Source organism: Eupeodes corollae, chromosome 2 (genome assembly GCF_945859685.1).
Source record: "Eupeodes corollae chromosome 2, idEupCoro1.1, whole genome shotgun sequence".
Lineage (NCBI taxonomy): Eukaryota > Metazoa > Arthropoda > Insecta > Diptera > Syrphidae > Eupeodes > Eupeodes corollae.
This window is the reverse complement of record NC_079148.1, coordinates 79,243,167-79,269,459: the sequence shown is the minus strand read 5'-3', so window position 1 is coordinate 79,269,459 and position 26,293 is coordinate 79,243,167. Positions and strand designations below refer to the sequence as shown.

At 33.7% G+C, this 26,293-nt stretch overlaps 3 protein-coding genes and 1 non-coding gene across 8 annotated transcripts; 3 read left to right on the top strand and 1 right to left on the bottom strand.

The window, feature by feature from the left end:
* Positions 1-3,824: 3,824 nt before the first annotated feature.
* On the top strand, positions 3,825-12,457 carry LOC129947180 (proton-coupled amino acid transporter 1). 5 transcript variants are annotated; one of them, XM_056057629.1, is made up of 5 exons: positions 3,825-3,931; positions 8,929-9,048; positions 9,122-9,937; positions 10,008-10,180; positions 11,905-12,457. In XM_056057629.1, exons 2-5 carry the CDS (start codon positions 8,936-8,938, stop codon positions 12,147-12,149), a joined length of 1,347 nt encoding a protein of 448 aa, XP_055913604.1. In that variant the 5' UTR covers positions 3,825-3,931; positions 8,929-8,935; the 3' UTR covers positions 12,150-12,457. The 5 variants fall into 5 exon arrangements, with proteins under 5 accessions (XP_055913604.1, XP_055913608.1, XP_055913603.1 ...); XM_056057633.1 differs by lacking the exon at positions 3,825-3,931 and adding an exon at positions 3,974-4,124; XM_056057628.1 differs by lacking the exon at positions 3,825-3,931 and adding an exon at positions 4,142-4,227.
* Positions 7,857-7,928, top strand: Trnad-guc (transfer RNA aspartic acid (anticodon GUC)). The gene has a single exon. It is a non-coding gene; the product is annotated as a tRNA-Asp (tRNA).
* Positions 12,458-15,542: 3,085 nt separating the features above from the next.
* Positions 15,543-16,424, top strand: LOC129946103 (uncharacterized). Its single transcript, XM_056056140.1, has 2 exons — positions 15,543-15,998; positions 16,063-16,424. Exons 1-2 carry the CDS (start codon positions 15,656-15,658, stop codon positions 16,413-16,415), a joined length of 696 nt encoding a protein of 231 aa, XP_055912115.1. The 5' UTR covers positions 15,543-15,655; the 3' UTR covers positions 16,416-16,424.
* Positions 16,425-21,919: 5,495 nt separating this feature from the next.
* LOC129944555 (catenin delta-2) lies at positions 21,920-26,080 on the bottom strand. Its single transcript, XM_056054076.1, has 2 exons — positions 25,671-26,080; positions 21,920-25,586 (listed from the first exon to the last, which is right to left on the bottom strand). Exon 2 carries the CDS (start codon positions 25,245-25,247, stop codon positions 22,431-22,433), a length of 2,817 nt encoding a protein of 938 aa, XP_055910051.1. The 5' UTR covers positions 25,248-25,586; positions 25,671-26,080; the 3' UTR covers positions 21,920-22,430.
* Between the last annotated feature and the right edge of the window lie 213 nt (positions 26,081-26,293).

Here is a 26,293-nt window from a genome sequence, read left to right as displayed (position 1 = left end):
GTCATATTTTTTACAGTCAAATTGACTAACACCGAAATTTCCGATTAGAATTATAAAAAAAAGCAGTTCTTAATAAAAGTCCAAATTGAGTGTCTTGTGATAATAGGTCCCTTCGCGTACCCATTTTAAACAGTTCAATGTTACGAAAAATACGAAATTTGACCAAATCCTGTTGGAGTACTAAAAAATTTCGTAGTTTTACGTAAAAGAGAGCGCTCACGGGAAAGTAAAATATTTCCCCAACCTGATTTGTGAAAAGTTTCCAATTTGATATAAATTCAAATAAATTAAATAAATTGTTCGCTTTTGCTGTCACTTATAAAATTAAAAATTCTTTTCCCAAAGAACAGCAACAAGATTGCAATTTTCGAGTTTCAGTTTGATCAAGTTTTTCCATAAAAAAAGGTAAAAACAGTGGACCAGCATGATGTGGCAGTAATTGTTTTAATTTATCCATTTATAAAAACAAATACATTCTAAATACGAAATTAAATGATGATATTTCAAAATTTATATTTTTGACAGTAATATTGTGTGAAAAATTTTCTGTTTTCCCGTTCGCTTTTTTTTTGTAGTTTTTTTTTGTGAGAGAATTTTACCCCCAATCTTTAAAATATCTATTTTTACGAATTTTAGTGCAGAAGTTTGTCATTTTTGATAATACGAACAAAATAGACAGTAAGATTCTAGAGAATTTTCTTCCCAAAAACAGTTTTTCTTGCATTACGAAATTTCTTTACAATTGAACAATATTTGAAAGAGCTGCATTAGTTATTATATTCAAATATAAGCATGCATCTGAAACAAAATATCACCATTGACAAAAAACAGTTAAACATCACCATAACTACCAATACAAATGTTTTGAAATGAATTCAAAATGTAACTAAGTAACTAAACACAAACAGGCAAGTTGAGTTAGTCCTGATATGATGATTTTTTTCTGCTATTAGTACTTCTAAATCCTTAAGAAGTAGGATAAGTCACAGAGAAGAGTGTAAGCGCAATGCAGCAATGTTAAAGAAGAGTTCGAGCTTGCAACGATCTACATGCACCTTCAACCGTTAGCGAAAGAAAAAGTCTACAAATATATTACACCTATCAAATAATTCAGACGTCAAAATGTGTGTCTATTTTGTATACAATATCATTTGGAGAAATACCACAACATATCCTTATATATCAAGAAAAGAAGCTGGGAAGCGACATACACTGATATCTTCCCATTAATGCCTATCTGTAATTTTTTCTAAAACTTTATTAATAACAGTATTTTAAATCAATATCTTTGTTTGTTTTAATAATACTCAAGTAGTTTCTTATCACATTTTTGTTGTTTTTGTAGCTGTGCGTGTCTTATATAAAAAAAGTTTTAGCTTGAATTTTTCTAACATATTAACTAATAAGTTTTATTTCAATATTTATTTTTTTACCCCACATTTTTAGTTGAAAACCAATTTTTATCAATTTTGCAGCATTTTTTTGAAATTTTATATTTCGTATAAAATTTATACCGATTCGATTTGTTTAAGAATAACTAACGATAACAACAAAATTTTGCACAGAATAAAATAATTTTAAGGCCAATACCTTCATCTATTATCGAAATATTCGAATCGAACATCAGTTTTTACCAACTTTTTGTAGATTCTTATTTTTTATAAGAAAAAAGACGGTTGAAAGCAATATACATATAATATTTATAAGATACAAATAGTTCAACTTTTTCAAATCAATTTTTACCTACTTTTAGAAATCTTTTTTGTTTAGTTTTGTATTATTTGTAAGAAAACCATTACTTGGATTTTTCTGAAAATTTGATCTGGGTTAACTATCCCCATTACTATTCAAACTCATCATTATGTTTAAAAAAGCAATATCCAAGATATCCTCATTAACAAGGAGAATCGCCACCAGAGATTTGCTTACGCAGATTACATCGCGTAACGAACCGAACTTGGAGAAAAACTACTTGGACAGCTGCTTGAATCCAGCAACATAACTAAACTATATATTCAAGACACCTGCCCTACAAGTAAATAGACATCTTTATGGTAAATTACTAATTTTATTTACACCAACTTTTAATTATTTTTTAATTTGCATTTGTTTTACTATGCAAATGTAACGTTTAAGTATATTAGCCCAGATGTTCAAAAAAAAGTATACCAACTAGAACATTTCGTGCGGTAGAGAATTTTATAAGCAATAATAAATTGTTCACAATTATTCATTATGAATGTTAGGGTAGTTGTTATTTTAAAATGTTGCAATCTTTAAGCAGTCGTGTTTTAAACTCTATGTTAATATTAATCTTCGGTATGGAACGATAGTTTTGATACAATTGTATACCATATATTTTAATAAATTTTTAGTGATCACGAAAATAATGAAAATATAGTTATGTTATTTTATGATTTTTGAAATTCCAGTCATACAAATTTCATTTCTAATGGTTCAAGGGCATGTTCTCAGTAAAAATGTAATTTTAGCAATTGTCTACTAATGACCTTTTTTGTTTTAAGTTTGGACTACGGCAACACTGCTTTAAATGCTCAATTGATTTTTATTCTCAGTTCACATAAAGCGTGTTTAAAACCTTTGTTCTAAATAAAAAAAAGAAGCACGTTTTTTTTGACAACTTATTGTCAATAAAGTAAACTAATTAATGTGTATACATCTTACAAAAAAAACTTATTTGATAAATAACAATAAACATATTATCAGTAATACGATTGAGGTATTTTTATCTGAGCACATTTTCATTAAAAATTAAGAAGATCTAAATATATAAAAGTTATGAAAGAAAGGTATGTAAATTACAAGAAGGAATAAATATTATGGAAATATATATACATGTACATATATATAAAAAAGTTCTTTTTTTAAACATTATTTAAAATTATGCATACAAATTTAACTTTTATGAGCCTTGTATTACGTTTGTTTACTTTATCCTTTAAGCTTGTAAAATAATAAAATCACGCTTATTACTTTTGAATTTTGATAAGATATTGGTGAGTCGCGATGTTTAAAAATATGGGTTCAACAACCTAAAACCTCTACCTCATCCTCTTGGAAGAATATTTTTCCGCATACGCCATAACCCTGGTTTTAACGGAATGTTATCCCTGTTTGATCGCAAGAAATAAAACAACACAGCTGAGCTGAGTCACCTTCCCATCATGGCACCCAAGTAAAATCCAATTATAAAATTATGCTGACCTGAAAACCGGGTTCTAAGGATCTTTAATGACTCTTAATATTTATTTTTTTAAATCTAAATAGATTAAATAAACGAATAATCAATCAAACAAATACATTTCATTGCATACTTTTAGTTATAGAATAACATTATTTAATTGATAAAAATAGTATATATTTATCAGGAAATTATACTAGTAATTAAAATATGTTATCTATGATGTTTCTTAGCAATTAAAAACATAACAATAAAGTTTTGATTTAATTCACAGATTATTAGATTGCGCAGAAATAATATTATCACATTACACAATCTTTATTGTTAAAAAATTTCTTTTCCAATTTTTTGATTTCGCAGTGGAATTATTTACGATAGATTGTCACTATCGCTTAATCATACCGTTTAACTTGTACATTCTTTAGATTGATCATAATTAATGATCGGATCAGACAAAAAAGTATGTAGATAGCTCTAAGCATTGTACTTTGAGATAGCCTTTTAAAGTTTTGTTCAAGATCATACATTGAACGAAAATGTACGTGTGCAGATTGAAATTAAATGATTAACAGAATTATAACAACGAAACAGGTTAAATTTAAATTCTCAGGTATATAATTTTTTATTGAGAACTCGAGAAAAGTATCACTCTGGAAATCGAGCCGAACGGTTGTGTTCTAATTTGTCAATTTATTCTTTAAAGTTGTAGTGTAACAATAGTCATTAAAGGTACGACATATTATTTTTAATGGGAGTAGTAACGATTTTAATTGACTACTCGCATTGAAAATGAATAAATTAAAAACAACGAAGAGTATTGTAAAAAAAATAGTGCCTATTGTCGATTAATTGAAGTCAAAACAAATACATAGTTTAATAAAAGTGTATATTCACGTTAATGCATTAAACTAAACACTGGACGGTAATACATTTTTACATGCTTTGTGCAATTGTATGAAATCGAGAACAAAAGTTCTTATTCGAAACTGGATAACCTTGTATTATGTTTGGTGTATTATATTTCGGTAAAAAAAAGTGCATTGATTAAGAGTATAACGTTGTTGGAAAATATAGGAACATAACAATTAGCTTTTAATTTGTATTACTAATTAATAACGCCTGCGAACTTTTTTTCTGAGAATTTTCATTTTCATTGTGGATTAATAATATTGATAGTGCTCTTATAAATTCTGGATTTGCATTTTGAGGAAATTTGTGATAAACCATTATTTTAACGTTGGATATCTTCCAGTGTACTTTTACTTTCTTTCGTAACTCAGTATACCGCCCTAACTTGGGACTTAAGGTCTAAAGTGATATCCACAAATATAAATTTATTTTGTAGTTTTAAAAATAGTAGTACAAAAGGAATTTTTCTGATTTTGCAACGATAAGAATGTGAGTGGTAAATTTAATTTTGAAAAAATAAATTTTATCCTACACAAAACATATTCTTTAGAATTTTAATGACTTAAAGATATTTAAAAAAATATCTATTTACATATATACCAAGGTCATTTATATTTACAAAAATTTAATTGAAGAGTGAATCATGATCAATATATTCATTACGATTGATTGCTAACAAAACTTCAGAATATCTCTAAAAAATGCAATCAAAATCGGAAAAGGAAGGAATCAAATCGGTTCATATTAATAATTGGAGTTGTTTGCATTTGCAATAGTTATCATTTAACAAGAGACTACAAAATTTTTATATTCATATTAGCTAAATGATATTTATTCCGAACAAGTGATGCTTTACTGTTTGTCTGCTTCTAGTCTTAATAAAATTTGCTATATATTTTCCTTAACATTTAAGTCAAGTGTATAGGGCAGCAAATTCGACAATTCAACCTTTTGACCTTAAACAAAACTCAGCGATATGGATTGGTCAGATATCACGTTAATTAGGTAATTTCTGAAACGTATTTAAGTTAACTATGAGATCAATTTTTTCTCAATTTACTCTTACAATATTTCCATTTGGTGCTTATATTTTTGAGTCTAAGAAAGCTCTGCGTGAAATCCTGTACGCGTTTGACAGCATTGCTCGCCATCAAAACAGAGACAAACATAAATTAATAACATTTTGAACGGTTTAAAATTTCCAGGAAATCATGGAATTATGAACTTCGAAGTTATGAAGATTGACAAAGGAAAATGTATTTATTATGTAAATAATTGTGTTTTTACCACTTTGCTTTGAAAAAAGCAGTTTTCAACTAATTGTTAAATTGTTTTCCGATATTATAAGTAAAAAACTTATTTGTAAAAGTTTAATTATATGTACAAATTGAAATGCATAGTATTATTATATATATTTCCTCAAAATAAAAACGTATATAAATAAAATTTGACAAAGTAGTTATTATCAATTGTGAATCTCTACGACATGAAATTATTTAAATGTTAATAGTTCAGAGATGCAGATTAAATTTCTTAGCGAAACTACATCAAAAAGGATTTTCACAAAAAAGTACTCATTTTTAACTGTCGATATGACCATTGCATATATAAATTTTATGCATTCAATTTCCATTTTGTTTAAATTATATATTTTTAAATTCATTGTTTACACAACCAAAAGTCTGTTGAAGCTCACAAAATATCACAATTTGAAAACAAATTATGTAGGCACGTCAATAATGTTAACTAAAAAAGGGCCGTAACCTTATTCTCAAAAAAAAGTAGTCTGTGCTTGAAATACTAAAAAAGAATGCTGTAAATACTAAAAAATCGTATTGAGAATGTAAGAGTAGTGCACCTCTTTTTTCTTCTTCAGTTCATTTACAGAGTTGTGACTAAAAATATTTTTCTCATGTGGCATTTATGGCACATACTCGTATAATGTTTTGATTCCAACCTGATAACTTCCCATTGTATTAAAAATTGAAAGTTAAATAGTTTTTAGTCAAGATATTCGGTATGGTAAATGAATTAGGGTGTAGGTTTTTATTTGTTTTTAATATTTACATTTTTTGATATTAAAATTTCGTATGAATTAAAACAAGTTTGAAATCAATTTATTTCTTTGTTTCGAGATATTTAAGTATAAAATTGGTTTTGAACAGTTCTTATTAGTTTTTTAATTAATATTTAAAAAAATCACTGAACGGATTTATTTAAAAGCATTTTCAGCTAGACATAAAGTCGATACTTAGGGTAGTTCTTCAAATATGGAGGACGAACAAATATATTCTTTGCGTACATACACATACACTCGCACATATCACTCTTAAAATCGTAGATTTAGGTTCTTAGGACCTTGAAGCGTCGGGAAATGTGAAAATGTTCAATTCGTCAAATCGAACCGATTACAATAACTTCCTATGTGAAGTTAATGAATATTTTCAGAATAGGTTTCCTTAAGGTGCCAAATAAGACTTTACTTTAGCTTCTCTGGAACACCGCAGAAAAGTTGCATGTCTATTGTTGTTTTATCGATATTTTCACCAACAGTGGTCTGGTGAAATAGCCAGTTGTGTTCTTTTCCTTAAACAATTCAACCTTAATACCCGTAATATAGAGATTCTTTCTTTAGCCGCACTACACCAATGTGGAACGCTTTATCTTTACCTGGCTGAATATTTCCAAATCATTACAATGCGCATATATTCAATCAATACAGTCTCCTTTTTAATCGTGTCCCCCTTCCCAATTAAACTGTGTTTAATCATTATAAGGGTATTTAACTTGTTTAGCTTAGTTATCAAAAATTACGCTGTTTTTGAGTCCTACACTTTTTTGATTCAATATCTCTCTAAATAATATTTTTGTTTGTATTTTAACAAATAAATATAGAGTTAATTATGATTTTGTGTAAGTTTTAAATTTATATTATTGTGCATAAATGTATATCTGTGTAGTTTACCTAGTTTACAGCCTATGCTAGCTGGTAATATGTGGATTTTTAATGTCGTAAGATACCAACAAATTTTAAAGGGCCTCATAGAGGTTCATGATTCTTGCTTTGTTAACGAACAGCTTTGAACATAAAAACAATTATTAAAAACCAAACCATAAAATGTTTTAAAAACTTCGTGTATATTAACATAGGTACATACATATTACGCATGCTGACAAAAGTGTTGATGTATGAGAACGCAATATTTGAACTTTGAATGTGAAATAATTTAAACTGTTTGTATCTATTAATTAGTTGAACCATGATAAAAAATGTAATTACGATTACGCTCTTAATCAACATTATCTCATCGATTATTGATGTATCTACTTGCAACTTGAGACAAAAAATCTTCAAACAAAATAATGAATAATTATTAATAACTCAATATTTTAGACTTTTTGTTCTTCAAATAAGTCACTATAATAGTTACTATTAAATTTATCATAGTTTTAAAGATGCATAGAAAGGTACCTAGTATAGTATACTCGTATATGTACTGTACATAATACATACTAAAAATAACTCATTGTTTTTTATAAATACTTTTATATACATTTAAGGGTAGCATTTTCGAAAAAAGGGTATTTTATATTATGAAAGCGACTTAGTATAAAATAAAACAAATCCAAGATTTTTGATGGTTTATTTTGGCATCTATGCAACACTGTTATTTTAAGCAAAATAAATAACAACTCTCAATAACAAAGTGTTATCTCGATTTAGTTAGAAAAACCAAATTCAACGTCCTCGATAGTATAGTGGTCAGTATCCCCGCCTGTCACGCGGGAGACCGGGGTTCAATTCCCCGTCGGGGAGATGCGTATGATGAAATACGTTTGAATACATTTTTGTTGTTATGATCAGTTTTATCATTTTCAAAATATAAGCTTCATGGAATAAAAAAAAACTTGAAACAAATACCTACTAGGCGAATGTTGCTTCAGCAGAAATACGTTGATCCGACTTCCGAAACAAAATGGTATTATTTATATTTTTCTAATAAAATTTGGAATTTCAACTAAGTCGACGTACAATTTTAGGTTCACCACAGAAAGTAAAACATATAGTTTTGCGAAACTGACGTTTTCTCACTACCTGTCAACGTAATGTTAAAAGTGATAAGAATTTTGATTTTTTAATACTCTACTATTTGGTCATAGCTTTGATTCAAATATTGTATTTTTTGAAAAATAAGTTTTTATAGACCTCAAAACTTTATGGTAATACAAATTTGTTTTGGAGAAACACCATCAAAAACACAGTATCTTATCTTATTTTATAGATCCGAAGTTTGCAATATATTGGCATTTTGAACAATTAACAGGGTCTTATGGGAAAAAAATTAAAAAACACATTTTTTTTAATGAAAACTGCTTCAAACTGCTTAAAAAAAATGATGTCACAAAAAAAAAATCAAACATTGTTTTATATTTTTGTTTGTTTTTCTTATACCAAAATCTCTTAAAAAAGGTTCAGTATTCGTTAAAACAAAAGAGAGCTTGTGTTTTGCATACAAAATTAAGATCAAATGTGTTTCCTAATAAAATTTGCTAGAAATATATACGTCGATCATTGACCGGGTTTAAATCATTTTTATTCAAGATCTCCGAACCCTACCGAAAACAAAGATCATAAAAATAAGCGGCAGTAATTTAGGCTTTTATAACAATATAACAGTGTACGTTAAGAGAAAAGAACAAAGGCCTAGACAGTTTATTATCTACGCGTGTACAGCTCGCATTGCTCCTCAAATTAAATAATCTTCATGAGTTAAATTAAAATAATAAAGTTATTAAATAAATAAACTTAATTTTAGCAATAAAATGAGTATCGCCATGAACGAGAAAATCGATCCCAAACAGGAAGAAAGGAAAATGGAGAAACAAAAGGATGCAGAAGCCTCACAACAAATCGAAGTCCGGGAACATACGACATCGTAAGTTGCTTTTGAGATAATGTACAGTAAATTATTTTGACGTCATAATAATAATTTGTATGCATTGTTATAGGTACTTTGAAACGGCTTCTCATCTTTTCAAGGGCAGTGTTGGAGCAGGTCTCTTTGCAATGGGCGATGCTTTTAAAAATGGCGGGCTTATTGGAGCTTCGATTCTCTTGCCTATTATTGCCGTAATATGTGTGCACTGTGAGCATATGTTGATAAGGGCATCGAAAAGAGCTGTTTTGGCCACAAAAGGTGCTTCATTTTTCGATTATCCAGATACTGTGGAAAAGAGCTTTGAACTGGGCCCTAAAAGCTTCCGTTTTGCATCGAAATTTATGCGCCTCGTAGTCGAAATGTTCCTTTGTGTGACACAGTTCGGGTTCTGTTCGATTTATTTTGTTTTCATTACCGAGAACCTTCTGCAGGTGTTCCAACAAAATGGAATTAATCTGGATTTTAATGTTACAATGACAATAGCCCTGGTGGCTGTTCTTATACCTTCGCTCTTAACCAACTTAAAGTACTTAGCTCCTATATCGATGTTGGCGAGTATATCATTAATTATCGGTATAACAACCACGCTGATATTTGCCATGATCGATGGACTTCCAGCGCCAAACCAACGCAATTTGGTGACAGATGGTCCGAAAATGTCATTGTTTTTTGGAACCGCAATATTTTCATTCGAGGGTGTTGCTCTTATCTTACCTCTACGCAATGCCATGAAGAAACCTGATGGTTTTAACAGTCGATTTGGTGTATTGAATGTTACGCTGGTTTTGATAACAGCCCTTTTTATTTTTACTGGGTTTATTGGCTACCTAAAGTGGGGTGAAGATGTCGCTGGTAGTTTGACTCTAAATTTGGATGTTACTGATTGGTAAGATTGCAAAGTAATAGCAATTTAAACAGTAAATAATTTTAAATGTTTATTTTTTTTATTAATTAAGGAAAGCACAAGCTGTTAAGGTGATTGCAGCTCTTGGAGTCTTTTTTGGTTACCCCCTACAATTTTACATATTGATACAAATAATGTGGCCTGGTGTTAAGGATTCCATCAATTGCACGAAACGACCACTGATGGGAGAGCTTTTCTTTAGAACTTTAATGGTTTTACTGACATGTAAGTTTTTAAGATAGTTGAAATGGAGTTTAAATTTTGTTTATTTGAGTATTTACTACTATTTTGAGTATTACAGTATAAAAACCAAACTTTTGAAGGAAATCAAGCTCTTAAGCATGTTAGCCTATTTCAAATGTTTGTTTAAGATCATTTAGAATAGGTAAAGTGTTCATAAATAAACTCTGATTAGGCAGCTGCCAAAAAATAACCATGCAATTAAGGCAACTTTAAGGTCAATTTGACTGAAAAGTTAGTCAAGAAAAATCTCCTATACAATCAAACCAAGTCTATTTCTGTCAAAATAACAGTTTAACATGTTTTTTCATTCCACTCAAGGCTAAAACTTTATTACTCAAAGATTTATTTATTTTCTGCACAACTTCATTAAATATTTCCTGCAAAAGGGTTCCTTTGCAAATTGTAAAACAAGTAAGTAATATTTCTTTACAATACAAAATAAACGTTTGCTTGCCTGAGGAATGTTTTGTATAGATAATAGTGTTAGTAGTTTTTGTTTTGAAAAACTAATTAGTTGCGTTGGTCAAAATTTGACAGCAAATTAAGTCCCTTATGTTGTCTGAACCTACCCAAGTACACTTGACTTGAGAGTAAGAGAGATTTTTCTTAACTAACTTCCAGTCCCGTACCAATAGTGATGGTTATTGAGTAGGACTGTCATACGAGAAGTCTTGGGTTCAATCCCTGGCTATGTTTTCACTTGTACTGCCTCTTGTGAGGAACTGACAAATCCTCCAAGAGTCATTCTTGTCATGAAGAGTACTTTCTCACATTAGCCGTTCCGATTGGGTATATAAACTGTATAGGTCAACTCCATCCCTGAAATGACTCTCACACAGGACTGGTTGAGAGTCGCAAGACACTAGGCCCTGGTTCTCTATGGTCTTTTGCGCCACCTAATTTGTTTTTATAATTTAAAGTCCAGTTTCCAGAAAAGACAATTTTTTGGCATGTGGCTAATCAGATACTAGAAACTTGCTTTACCTTCAAGTTCCCTTTGGATTAAACGAAAATTGATTGATTAAACTTCGTTAACTTTCAGGAGTAATTGAAAGTATTAAGTGTGACTGGATCAATTTTTGGGGGGTAAACAGAAATCGAACGAGATGGAAACATACCCTTTGAGAGTCCGGAAAAGTCATATCTACCTTTCCTTCAAAATTTGGCCTCCAAAGCCCGACTACAAAAACACGTTATTCTCTTGTTTAATACTCTATTATGCGGACAGTAGTAATTTAAACCCTTGAATAAATATTACCACATAGTTTACCTTCTATTCGCTTATTAAACAGTAAGTTGAAAAAGTTCCTAATTCTGAGGATGTAAGCGGAAGTAATCCACAGCAACTTGCAAAAACATTAAAACTTTGAAGCAAAACCTTACAGTCACTAGCATTTTTTAAAGCCAGTCAACAGCTAGTATAGAAGGGAGTGGTTTAACAAACTGCACGAAAACCACTCGCTAAATACTACTCGCTTGAGTTGTCTCAGGGTCAGTGTTGGTTTCACATATTTCAGTTTGTGATTCATAATTATTATAAGTGAAAAAAAGTAACAATTCTACGCATAGCAAAGTATATATAATTTAATACTGAAAAGTATTTCCACTTAAAATTTGTTTAGTAGTTTAATGAAATTAGCATAATTTTTACATTTAAATTTTATTATTGAACCTTTTTCATATTTCTTTTGTAATTATCTTTTCAGTTTTTGTTGCTTTGATTGTTCCTGCACTAGGACTATTCATATCACTTATTGGGGCACTTTGTTCAACATCGTTGTCATTATTGATACCCGTAATGGTTGACTTCATTGTTCGATCCCAAGAACAAAAATCGATCGGTGCATATTTGTACCTTAAAAATATATTGATCTTGATTGTTGCCGCTTTGGGAATCGGAACCGGTACCTATCAAAGTTTAACACAAATTATACAAGAATTCCATTTGTGATATGTTTGAGTATAATACCAACATCATAATCTTAAAAATTATGAGAACTATTGCATGTGATTATTATGCTGAATTTTACCCACTGTTACCTACTTTTGTAAATTTATATAATTAAGAAAAGAGAATTGTATTATTATTAGATATTGTTATTGTTGATTGTATTTTATTGTAAGATATTAGAGTGTGTTATTGATTTGATATGCTTATATATAATTGTAAATATTGTTATGTTAATTAAAATTGATACGAAATTGTACATTATACTACCAAACCAAATATGCATAAGTGATTCGTGACATTCTTAATAATTTACATTTTTTCACTGTTTTTTCCATAATTTAATTTAAAACATTAAACCTGGTATCTCAAAATGTACCTGAATTCGAATTGATATATCGATATCGAAGAATACACAAGTGTCATATGAATGATATGTTAACATTTTTTGATCTTTGCAAGACATATTTTAATCTGAGAACACATGAAAATGAGTCGAAAAGAGTGGAATAATGTCGACTTGCAATGGATTGCCAGCTCATCGATTATTTCCATATAAAGTGTGATTTTTTAAAAGTAATAGGAATGTTTTTCAAAAAATCACATACAATTCATAAAAATGCATGAAATCTTTATTTGAATCGATAGTACTGACCAGTGTCTATATAATTTAATGTTTGAAAATTATTTCATACAGTGTTGACCTTGACTGCGCCTCAATTGGTCCATGCGCTTAGTCCAATTTTGGCATACTCTTTCCAACATTTCGGCCGGTATCTCACGAATAAATGCTTCAATATTGTCTTCCAATGCGTCAATTGAGAGGGCTTGACTGTATAGGCATGAGCTTTAACATAGCCCCACAAAAAATAATCTAAATGCTTTTAATCATCCCGAACGTCTTGTTAAAATCACATGTCATGAAAGTCAAGCTCTTGCATTTTGGTAACAAAAAAAAGTTGGATATCATCTCACCGCAGCGCATGATTCGCATCATCTTTGAAGAAGTACGGCCCAACGATGCCACCGGCCCATACACCACACCAAACTATGAATTTTTCTGGATGCATTGGTAGCTCTTGCAAAGCTTCTGGATGATATTTACTCCAAAATCGACAATTTTTCTTATTTACGTAACCATTAAGCCGAAAATGAGCTTCGTCGCTCAACACAAAGAAGCGCGCGATGAACTTTCTTAGCATGCATTTTGAAAATAAAATTTAAAAATTTGTAAGCGTTGTCTGTTTCTAGGACGATTCATGGTTAAATTATAGACAAGACGTTTGACAGTGAAACAAAACACGAAACGTGATTCAGCTGTTTGAACCAGTGTTGCAAAAAAGATAATATCTAAAAAATCACACATTAGTTTCCTTAGATTACACCACCAATGTTTTTAAATCTTCACATTTGTATAAGTTTTTAGCTAAACTTTCTTCTACGCTTAATAAGCTTGCTTGAACTCGAAATTGTGTCTACAACAATTTCAACAGAGGCAAAACTAGGGGAAGCTTAAAATAAGTCAGGAAGGCCAACTTTTTGCATGACCAAATATTACGGCAAACAATACTACAGTGTTCCAATGAAAGTAAGAGTTTTTTAACATTTGTAATAGAAAAAAAAAGTGATAAATTCGCCCTCGTCCTTGGTCCCTACTCTTGTTGTCAATGACACTCCTTTCGTAAGCTCTATTGAAGAAGCTTACTTGTTTGCAAGGCAGCTCGCCGAAAATTCCACCTTACCATAATGTCATGGCTCCCCTAATGCCTGAACGCGTTAATGTTTCTTTGGGACCAATCTTTTTTACACTCGAACTGTGGTGGGAGTCCAAAAAGATTTCAAAATCCATAAATCCACTGTTCGGGATTATTCCACCACTTTCCTTATTTTTATGAATGATCTACTGTCTGCAACTTCTAATAAATTAAATGTTTCGATAACATTAGTACTCTTAGCTCTTCATATTCGTTTACTTCACTCACTTCCCTCCCCTTCGGAAGTGGAACTGCAACGACATACCCTCCATGTCACTATCTAAGGGTGGCACTTGTATCAAAGAAATTGAATACCTTCATATACTCAGTACATGCATTAGCAACAAATTATCAAAATTGCCGTTAGATGTCTAGGTTTTTTAAGAAGATGCAAGAAATTTGTCTTCGTCTGATCTGGGTACAAACTACAAAACCTATATACGTCCAAAACCTGAATATAACTTCCATCTCTGGGCTGGTGCACCAGTAACTTACTTAAACTTCTTGGAACGTATTCAAGGAAGAGGTGACATAAACTTATAAACTCGAACGTCACTCGAACATCTTCGTAAAGTTTTTTGTCTCACGTTTCTTTACCGTTATTTTAACAGACTATTCTCTTTGAAATAGCCAGTTGCATTCCTACCCTTAAGCAATTTAACCGAAATACACGCGCTTCTAGGAATGTCCATCAGTTTACCATTGATCCGTAATATAAAGTACAGAGATTCATTAGCCGTATTACTTAAATGCAGAATGCCTTGCCACGCTCTATCTTCCTTGCCAACGCAGTGTTAAAGAATTAAAAATCAATGTAAGCCGACACCTCCTATCTGACCCTCTCTCTTTTCCTAATGCTCACACTGTGACTTTGGCATATTAAGGGTATACAAAGCACTTATAGTGTGCGCTTATTATAAACAAAATGACACAATGTTGCGGTTTAACTTCTATTGATTCTATCTGCCTCATGAGATAACCATTTAAACTTAGACAGTATACCAGTCTAGGCGAAGAAAGGCTCTTGTGGAAATTTGGACTGAAAAATTGCTCCAAAATAATTTACAGCTTTAAGCCATTCCTCAGAAACAGTACAAATGTCGATAACTGAACTTCCCTGGCCACATGAATACGCCAGTTCACCATATCTAATAATATCGAGCCAATCAATGCACAGGATCCAAAAAATTCCAGTAGTTCAGTTAAAAAGTTAGATTCTTATTGAAATTGTAATCTTTAAAATGTTTTTTGTTAATAGTGTCAACTGAGTATTCAACAGCTCTACGTAGGAATTCTGAAAAATTGAAGTAGAATTAACATTATATTAAATGAGTTAACATCTTTTAAAAAATCTTTGAGATCGGTAAAATCATTCAACTACTTGTGTTTTTGGGATCCTTATCTTTATAATTGTCTTCCTATTTCAACGTAATATGTATTTCTTTAATTATTTAATATACATTTTATTGAAGAAATAAAGTTTAAAAATAATAAAATGAAAATCTCCAATCTCAAACCAACGAGTGTGAACGTACCATTAGGGATTTTAATTACATTTTCAAATATTTTGTTTGTACTGTACACAAAAATGTTCGTCTATGAAAAGATAAACATATCTCTTTCTTTAAATTAAGTTCTGTTTCATTTGGTCGCACGTGAAATTAGATGTTCTGTCATTCAAATCAAAATAACAAAAAGCAACACATAACACAAGTAAAATAATATTTAATCATTTTTACAATAAAAAAAAATAAAATGAAGAAAAGAAAATCTAATGGACCAATCGCACCAAAATTATCTGCAAAAGAAGTTGAAAAACCAGCCAAAAGTATAGAAAATCAAAATAACACTGACGAAAATTCTAGCAACGAAGAACCTGAAACCGCCAAAGCTGGAAACTGTTCAATAGACAATGTGGATGAAGAAGAACCTAGTGACATCGAAATGGAACAACTTTCCAAACCAAAAAAGAAGAGAAAAAAGGGAATAATCTTCGTATCGAATATACCCAAGCACATGAATGTTACACGCATTCGAGAAATTCTAGGGGGCTATGGAAAGATTGGTCGAGTTTTCCTACAACCGGAAAAAATGCCAAGTTTGTCATAAAGTTATTAAATTAAAACTAGTTGTTTTAAAAAATGTATTTTTATTATTCACAGCAACAGAGAAGCAGAAAAAACGCAAACGGTTATCTCGTCACTTCACCGAAGGCTGGGTAGAGTTTGAAAGCAAACGAACTGCGAAGCAAATTGTTGAGTTTCTCAATAATAAACAAATATCAACGAGAAAAAAATCCCAGTTCTATGATTCATTGTGGAGCATGAAATACCTGCCACGATTCAAATGGGTTCATCTAACAGAACGTATGAACTATGAGCAAGCTGTGCACAAGCAACGAATGATGACAGAAGTTTCACAGGCCAGAAAGGAGACTTCATTCTTCCAAAATAATCTAGATCAAAGTGAATTTATTAAGAAAAAGAATAAGATGAATAATAAAAAAACAACATAATTGACTCAATGAATTTTGTTTCTCTAACAAAATTTCCAGAAAAGAGAATAATCATTTGCGGGTTCGTTTCTGCAGCTGAATTTCAAGTTCCACTTTTCATGGTGTCACTTTATTCCTCTTAAGAAATATCTTCCTATTGAATAAGGATACTATTTTAAAACTAAAAAGCATTAGTTAAATATGAGTCATTATGATCTATTAAAGTAGATTGTTATAGGAATAGAGGTACACATAACAAGTTTATGTTTTTGATAAGTTGTTTTCTGTTGAAAGGAACAATATCGACAACGAATTTTTAAAAATAATAATTTAATAGGTTACAATGTAAAAAATGAAAGGCCTAAGCGAATTTTTTGAAAACTTGATTATTTCGAGCGACTTAACATTTATAAATTAAGTGTATAGATAGTAATGACCACTTATACACATAGCTTTTAAATCGTCACTGCAATTCTCTACGAGCTCTATTTGCTCATTATTCTAACATTTATTCTTTGACTTCACGGAAAATAGGGTTCGATAATGATTGAAAAAGACACCGCAAACTGTCTTTTCTGTATCTTTAGCTACTTCGATCTATGTATATACAAACGCCTTTTTCTAAAACATTTGACTACAAGTGAACAAGTACTGTTTGCACGAAATAGAAAAGAGTACGTGCAAAATTCAACAACAAAATTAGCTGAATACTGTAGCAGCTGAAACATTAGCAGCACATTTTAAAACTCTTGTTGTTGCTCTAACCAAAAATATTCTTGATGAACAACACTGGGCCATATCTTTGTGCGACCTTGAATCCATCCTCTTAAAATGAGAAACAATAAATAGCTTGGTATTAGATGGAATTCTACAAAAATAGATTAATAGCTTTATATCGAATCGTATTATAGTTCTGAGTGAATTGAGAAAAAATTTAGCAAATTCGTGGTCTTAGAAAGAATTTCTGTGCCACACTTGTTCACACTGTGACAAACAGTCCAGTTGAAACTCAAATAGTCCAAGATTACGACCATTTCAGTCTTAATGGGTTAACTTAGTGCCCCACTATAAACATACATACGCTTGTTATGTTACTGATATGGGCACCTCTTTGGAAGAGAATCCCAAAAATAATGTTTGGAACTTGTAAACTTAAAGAAAAAATTAGATGGCTTTCCAGTTAACTTCACTTACAAAAACCGATCGTTAGATAAAACTGTTGGTATCTGTAACGCTTTCGAAAAAAATGTCCATGAGGCATTTGTTAATAGCCCTCAAGAAGTTGATGAAGTATATTTTCATAATCTTCACTTCTTTTTGCAAACTAGCTGTAGTCACATACCTGTGCTACAGAGTACCGTCCTTGATCTTCTATCTGCTTTGAATGTTGACTTCTCAGCCGGTCCCGTTGGTATTCGCCCGATAGTACTAAAAAAGTTTAGTAATGCTTTAGTTGAACCCCTTACGTTCTTATTCAAACTTTCTCTAAAAACTGGCAAATTTCCCAGCATATGGAAAAAGTAAATTCAAACACCAATTTTCAAGGATATAACAAACTACAGGTCCATTGCAAAGCTTTCTTGCATTCCTAAATTGTTTGAACAAGTTGTTTGTGAAAGTGTAGCATTTTTTAGCAAAAATATCATTTGCGAACAGCAACATGGTTTTGTGGAAAACAGATCAACCGTTACTAATCTCCTCACATTCTCAAACATATGTTCAAACGCTTTAGAACAAGGTTATGAAGTTGACTATGTATGTATACACTTACTTCTCTAAAGCTTTTGCCCAACTAAGCCAAGGAATTATTTTATTTAGCTCTTGGTTTTCCACCATTTTTCTTAGATTGGTACCTTGCAAACAGATCCTATGAGGTAAAATTTAGAAATTGTCTTTCAGAACCTTTTGTTGCCCAATCTGGTGTTCCCCAGGGAAGGCATCTTGGCCCTTTTCTGTTCATCCTGTCTATTTACGACATATCGTCATGTCTACGTTCAAGTGAAGTTCTTATTTTTGCTGATGACATGAAAATTTTTAAGATTATAAAGTCCACCCATGATCGTATCCTTTTACAAGCCGACATTAATAGTTTCACATTTTGGTGTGGAAAAAATAGCCTTGCCCTCAACCCTTTAAAATGCCAGACTATAACTTTCACTAAAAAACTAATCAGTAACGTATTTGACTACTGTATATCACAGCAAAAACTCTGTCGTGTCTCCACATTTAAAGATTTAGGTGTACATTTCTGTTCCAATTTAGAGTTTACACATCACATTAATTTTATTGTTAATAAGGCAAGTTCTATGCTTGGTTTTATAAAACGCTGGGCAAAGTAGTTCAATGATCCCTATGTTATTTTTTCTTTGTACAATTGCCATGTTTGTCCTCATCTTGAATATGCATCGCAAGTATGGACTCCTTATTACGAAACCTATAGAAAACGTATTGAATCAATTCAACATAATTTCATTCGCTATCGTATTCAGCTTCTTCAATTGCAATCTCTCCATCAAAGGCGTGTTAATAATGATTTAATATTTCTTCATCAACTCATTAACGGTGAAATTGATGCACACATGCACTTATGATGAGCCTCTGATCTTAGTTTGAAGCTTGTTATAAGTTTTTTTTTTGTAATAAAAACACACTCATGGGGATATTACTACCGTTATTATGCAGAGGCACAGTGTGAGCACTAGGAAGAGGAGAGAGGGTTGAAAAGGAGATGTCGGTGCACATTGGTTTTGAATTCCTGAATATTGCAATGAATAGGAAAGACAGAGTGTGGTAAGGCATTCCACATTCGCGTAGTACGGCTAAAGAACGAATCTCTGTATTTGACAGTACGGCCGAATTTGGCTCGAGGGTATACTGATGAGCATTCCTAGAAGCGCGAGTATTACGGTTAAACTGTTTAAGAGACCTTACGACGATGTTCAAGCGAAGTAAATGAACTTATGATGATATTATCATCTATCAATTTAAATGCTCTACGTTCTATAGTTATCCAAGAGGCTTAAGTAAGTTGCAGCAGCACCAGCCCAGAGATGGGAGTAGTTCTCAAGCCTTGGACGTATGTAACTCTTGTAGATAATAGCCAGATCAGAAGGGGTGAAATATTTCTTGCATCGCCTAAGGAAACCTAAGCTAATTACTTTCTGAAATTCTGAAGTGTAAAAAAAAAAATTGCCTACCAATTCTATCCACAATATGGTTTCTGCCTTAACATATATCTTATTAAAATTCTCGACAAATAAAAACATCGTTCACGAAAGTTTCCTTCTTTGAACTCCAAATCTGGACAGAAATTCAATTTTAACTCTCTGAATCTATTCAAAGAATTACAGCCCATAATCCATTTCAATGCACACAATTCTACTTGGCTACGCTTTTCTGGACAGACAACACCCGAAGGAAGGCAAAGATGTTATTAGAATCAGAGCCGTACGTTTCTGTTGTTATAAAGCCAACCCCACTGGGGAAAGCTGAAATAAATTCAAACAAGCCAAAATGACCTGTTACGCTCAAATTTTGTTTACATGACCAGAAATTACGGTAAAAAATAATACAATGCCCCAAAGGTAGTAAAAATTTCTGTTAGTACCATGTCGCGTCGTCCTCGGTTCGACTTAATCAATAAAGCTAATTTGTTTGCATTACAGTTTGCTGTTAATTCAACTCTACCAAAGATAGTCATAAGTTCTGCTGTACTTGAGTGCGGAGAAGATTTTATGGGACAAAGTGCAATTGAAAGACTTCGGAAAGACCTTGATATTCACAAATCCTATGAACCGAATAGTATCTCCCCACTGTTATAAAGACGCTGGCAAAGTTTTTTTTATCTTTCCTCCTCTAAAGGTCTCTCTACGGTAGAAACCAGCATTTTTCCAGCCCATACCGAAAAAGGCGAGTCCTCCTCCCCGATCTCAACATTCTTGAAATCTCAAAGCGTAACCCTCCCCAATGCAAATATCAATGGGGTGGTACTTGCATTGACGAGACTGAGCAGTTTTTAGTAGTAGGTATGTGTATGTGCTTCACAAACCATCTATTGTGGATTGAGGACATATTTAAAGTCACCAAAAATGGTTAAGATTCGGTCTGACGATGCAAGAAGTTTTTTACCTCTTTTGGTCTGATGTTAAGCTTATTAAGTTCCGACCTTGAGAGCATTATCCAATGGGCAGTTATTAATCGCATAATGAATGCTTCAAAAATTCAATGGTGTGTCCTGTCGTTAAAGCGTAACTTAACCATGAGTGGAACATGCATCTAGAATGCTAATCAACTTATAATACGCTCTCCGCTCGATATGTGTATCAGAGACACCCTTTTATGGAATTATCACACATTCGACATTGCTAAAAATGCTGCTAGGTGTTTAGCATTTCTCCCACAGTGCAAGAAATTTGTCTCGCCTTCGTTTCCCGCTGTAATTTACAAAACCTCTTTTCGCCCAAGGCTGGAATATAACTCGCATATCTAGACATGTGCCCCAAAAACAAATTTAAATCTCTTGATTAGAATGCAAAGAAGTGCTTTGAAAATGATAGGCGTTAGAACCATAGCCACTTCCATGCTTTTCGTTGTTTTACTGATACTGACACAACTATCTCCTCTTTTAAAAACCTTCTCTTTTTTGTAAAGCTCGCACTGTGTTCAAATTCAAACATTAATTTCCGGTATTAATTTCCCCTTGATTATTTAAAAATAAGGTATTTGACAAAACCGAATTCCGAAATATCTTCGAGACTATTTGTTTGAACGTACATAATTTACTCATTTACAGTAAAATGTATATCAGTAGATAAATTTGTTTCCAACGAAAAAGTTAATATAGAAAAACTATAAAGAAATATTATGATCCTTATGTCATGAAGCAGCTTTTTATAACATTCTCAAATACACTTGTCAGGTACAAAAAGGTTCCTGAGATTTGCGCTGAGGGCTTAGGATGTGCTAATCCCTACGATCCTACTTAAAAGCACACCCTAAAGCGTATTGATATGCTGAGAGCATTCGTTCTTATTTACATATGTACATATGTATTATTTTATTAATAAAATAATAAATTTAAATATTGACTCCTTGGACTTTATGTCTCTTATCAACTGTAATATTCTCCAAACTGTTGGAATAATTATGAACAATGCTCTCCTACTAATACGTTTAAATTTTTAATTAAAAGAAACATTTCGGTCGATTCATAGAAAAAACGAAAATAAATGTTATCTAATTGGTGGAAGCCCCATTAACTCCCATTGTATTCACAAATAATCCTGTTTTTTTAAGAAATATTTCAATTCGTAAAAAAAAACTATCTAAAAACTAAAACTATCTTAAACATCTTTCAAGAAACTTAACAGTTTCGCGAGAATTCAAAAAATCAAATAAAACGAACAAATTCCTTCCCACACATGCGAACACAGCAACTACCAGCCACGCCCAGGAGAAATCATATAAAACAAAAATAAACAAAACAAGAACAACAAAGGCCAAAGACCAAAGACCAAAAACCCAACTGACAAATAACTTGTGGTGAAAATCATCAATCCGTTTTATTTTTATTATTTTTTTAATTTATTTATTTTGAATATTTCACAATTGACTGTTTATAACAATTAAATCGTTTAAGCAAATGTATATCCTTATGTGTGTATGGGGTGTCCTTTAATAAACAAACAAAAAAATTGTTTAAAAATAATGTTTAAAAAAAAATGTTTATTTTTATTCTTAAGTGATTTTTTATGTTTGTTTTTATTATTATTTTTTGTTTTGTTGACAAGAGAACTAATTTGTTTACTGTTAAATATATTTTAATATAATATATTTAGAAAATACAAAAAATTATATAATATTTATATTTATATATATAAATTGAATACGATTCTATAGATTTTGTTGTTGTTTTTTTTTGTTTTTTTTAGTTATATAAAACATTGTCGAGATAGAGAGAAGAAAAAAAAACAAATCAAATCAAAGTACAGATGACGCGCACGCATTTTATTCTTAATTTTGTTTAATTCTTAAATCTTAGGCAGGCTCCTGGAGGTTGTTCTCCACGGAATCAGAATGTGTGAGCCTGGTTGGAATGCCACCGTCGCGGTCGGGGTGTTCGTAGAACTGATCGTTCTTCTTTCGGTACGTCATGGTGCCGGAGTTGAAGTTGGCCGCTTCGCCGTTCTCGCAGATGACTGTCTCCATGTTTCGACTGGCCATTGAATTGTGATGGGCATTGCGACCGATGGTGCGATCCTCGTAACGTGTTTGACTCTGTGATGCCATTGGTCGATTTAGGGTGTTGTTTGCATTGTTGGGGGAGTTGGGTGCGGCGTTGCGAGCGGCGACTGTTTTTGTGACAAAGTCTTGCTCCTTCCAGCCTTGCTTTTTGTAGACCTCGCGCAAGTCGTTGTGCTGCCACATGGTGTAGAGGACCTGTGAGGCGAACTTCAATACACATGACGTGTACTTCTGGCGCTGACGCACGATGTTCATCAGACGGTCGACGCCATTGGCATCGAGTAGAGAGCGAGCGAACTCGGCGTTCCGTTTAATTACCTCATTTATGGTGGCTAGTACAGCCGTGATGGTGTCATCAGAGGTGCCCTGATCGTGCTGGGCGTTGCCAGAAGGCAGCTTCTGGACCAAATCCCGCATTGCATACTTCCCGATGAGCTCCTTATTTCGTTGATCTAGAGCAAGATTTCTTAAGGCTGTGGCGACGGCACACACTACTCGATCCACCTCCATGCGGAGCAACTCGACCAGAATGGGCAGGCCCTTCTCTTTTCTGACTGCGGCCCGAATGTCTATGCTCGGCTGCCAATAGCAGGCGGCCAAGTTCTGAATGGCCCCAGCAGCTGCCTCCAGAGTCTCCGGATTGGAGCAGCTCTGCAACAGGGCGAGATAATACTGAACCACGTCTGGTTGCCACAACTGTTCGTAGCCCTTCCTGTGGGTGCTGCTGCGTGGCAGAGTTTGAAGTGACGAAGCGCCCCCATTCTCGGCCGACTTCATGCTATCGTTGGGTTCGGTGTATTCGTATTCGCGCTTCTTCTTACTGGCTCCGAAGCAGCCGAAGTTTTCGGCCTTCACTTCGATCGACGAGGCGGTCTTGTTCATCAGAGTCGGGTGCTTGTCGTAGTTCGAGTCCTCCACCTCCTGGCAGCGGTACGACAAGTTCCGCAAAATGCAAACGCAATTTTCGACAATCTTGTTGCCAATGTTGTTCTTCTCGATTGAAGTCTTCACCACGAATAGCAGACACTCGACGAGGTTCTTACATTCGCGCAACTTGGTGCGGGCATATTCGCCGGCTGAGCTGACGTTTCGAAGGGCTCCCGATGCATTGCGGAACACAGTCGATGTGAACATCTCGCCTGTGCATGTGGGATCGCATCCAGAGTGCGGCATGATGATGCAGGACACGATGACGTTTAATCCATCATCGATGATGGACCGCTTGAGATCTTCACACGACGACAAATTCCATATAACCCCGGTGATCAGTTCTTTGATCTCTGATTCCATCGTACGACATAGCAGATTTATTAGAGCAGAAATTCCTCCGGCATTTTTTATTGCACGTTTGTTTTCGTCGTTCTGACGCCCGTAAGACAAGTTCCGCAGAGCTCCACACGCGTTTTTGTGTACTTCGAGGTTCTCGTGGTCCAATAGCCGCACCAGTGCGGGGATGCCACCGAGAGTTCTTGTCTTTTGCTTATTCGGATCGTCCATGTAGCAGAGATGCTGCAAGTAGGCAGCGGCGTTGGCCTTCACCGAACTGTTGGGATTATCCAGGAAGCTGATGACCTCGGAAAGATTCGGGTCGCGCCATCTAATTGCCTGACAGTGCTCGCCATTGTTCTCTACATAGCGGTCGTCGGCGCCACGCGGAGAAGTGGTTGCGTCGTTGGTAGAGAGCTGTGACATGTGCTTCAGCAGCTCCTGCTCAGTGCCGAACCTCTGCCGCGAGTGCACTGCACTCGAAGAGGAACTAGTTAGATTATCACCGAACATGAGCGCTCTGGTTGGATATGCAGGGTTGGCGTTCGACTCCAAGTTGTTGGGCGGAATGCCGAAGTTAGATGTCGAGATGTAGCCGTAAAGGAGGGCCGACTCCTCGGCGTAATGGTTATCTGCCTTGCTCACGGACAATGGCGATGTGTGGTAGTCGGCGAGCTCGTCGAACTGCGACGTTTGTAAGTACGATTGGGCCAAGCTGGGCGACATCCCGGCGGCTGTGTTCAACGGCAAAGGGGACGTAGAGCTGCTGTGCTCGTTGGGAGTCTGTGGCGTTCCTATTCGTTCATTGGAACTGTATTCTGAGAGATAAGAGCCGGCATTGCCGACTGCCTGCATGACATTGAACGTCGACGAGGCCGGATAGTGGCCACCGGGTGGAAAGTTGTCATATTCCTGGTAGTGGGTCTGGAATTGTTTGTTCTCCTGCATGTAGATGGGAGCACCAGTGTGCTGCTCAATCTGATTGTAGTTTATATATTGAGATCGGGAGTGAACGCCCATCGGCATTGTTACATAGTCAATGGATACGCCTCTGGTTTCGCGATTGTCCTCCAAGGGCATCTTTATGTAATCGGCGGCGGCAACGATAGCTTCTGGACGAATGTGGTTCACTTCGTGGATTACTTTGGTAACAGTGGTTACTCGGCGAGTGGTCTTCTGTTTGTGGGCATGCAGCAGCGAAGCGGTGTCCTCACTCTTGTGCGAATGCTGCGAATAGGTGCTCGGCGATTGGCACCTCGGGTCTTTGGAATTATTCAAGTTGTTGTATTCCAAGTTCACAGACGATGGATTTTTCTGACCTTCGTTATTGGTCCAAAGCATCATATGATTGTTGCTGCTTGTTGGTTGGTTGGTGTGGTGGTGCTGCACATCATCCACGCATGCAGGATGCACACTTGGAGTTTGGAGTACCCCCTGCTCCCGTTTTCTCTTCTCTTCTTTTCTTTTTTCTTAATGAGACCAGACCGAGACTACTCTAATGCTCTACTAATGGCCTGATGTTTCTATTGCTTTAATGATAGTAATCGAATCGTCGTCGTCGTCGTCGAATTCTTACTCGTCGCAGTCTACGCTATGTAATGGCACCTCAATTTTTTTCAATTCCAGTACGGACAAGGAGAAAACATTTTTTCTTTCCCCTTTTTATTTTCTTTTAATTGTGTTCTACATAAATAATTAATTATTTTTAAACAACAAAAGAACTAGTAAGTAATAAGTGTTCGCTCTCTTGTGGAGAGTGTGAATTACCTTTATTCAGAAAAGGTCGATAGCTTGATTTCTTTTTTCTTTTAAAATTTTCTTTCGATTAGATTCCGGGAGAGCAAAGCAAAAAAAAAAGGCGAAGACGAAGACGAAGTGAGGAAAAAAACGAAACAAAATCTACTCCACTTGTGATTTTTGTTTACCGAGAAGGGCGTTCTTTTTGCAAAGCAATGCAAAAGCCAGCCTTGTTTTTAACGATTTTCCGATCGAGTTGTAGAGCTTTTGTATTTTAATTGTTTTATTGCATTTTAATTAACAAAATTCGAGGAGGAAAATCACTTTTTTACACATCGATGTTGGAATTGTTCGTTTTTTTCTTCTTTTCACTCATTTGACGTGCAAAATACATAGAATTTAATAACTAATGTAGAAAGTGTATGTTGTATACCTTTTTACATGCAAAATAAGTGATGCCAGATTTAAAGGAGGGGCACAATGACAGTCGATTGACATCGATTTGACACCAAAACTGGGATTTTCTTAAAAAGTGTTTGGTGTTGAGGTCGGAATTTCCCCATATTGATGAATATTTTTGTAAATGAGGTGTGTTCGAATAAACAAACTTTTAAGGATTTGAATGGAATTTCACAACTCCAAAAGAGGAACAA

Excerpts from the sequence above, each read along its gene's own strand:
- LOC129947180 (XM_056057628.1), top strand. The coding sequence starts at position 4,157 with ATGAAATCGAGAACAAAAGTTCTTATTCGAAACTGGATAACCTTGTAT. Across the intron at positions 9,938-10,007 it reads AATTTGGATGTTACTGATTG|GAAAGCACAAGCTGTTAAGG; the intron begins GTAAGATTGCAA and ends TTATTAATTAAG. Across the intron at positions 10,181-11,904 it reads TTTAATGGTTTTACTGACAT|TTTTTGTTGCTTTGATTGTT; the intron begins GTAAGTTTTTAA and ends TTATCTTTTCAG.
- LOC129946103 (XM_056056140.1), top strand. The coding sequence starts at position 15,656 with ATGAAGAAAAGAAAATCTAATGGACCAATCGCACCAAAATTATCTGCA. Across the intron at positions 15,999-16,062 it reads ACAACCGGAAAAAATGCCAA|CAACAGAGAAGCAGAAAAAA; the intron begins GTTTGTCATAAA and ends TATTATTCACAG.
- LOC129944555 (XM_056054076.1), bottom strand. The coding sequence starts at position 25,247 with ATGATGCTTTGGACCAATAACGAAGGTCAGAAAAATCCATCGTCTGTG.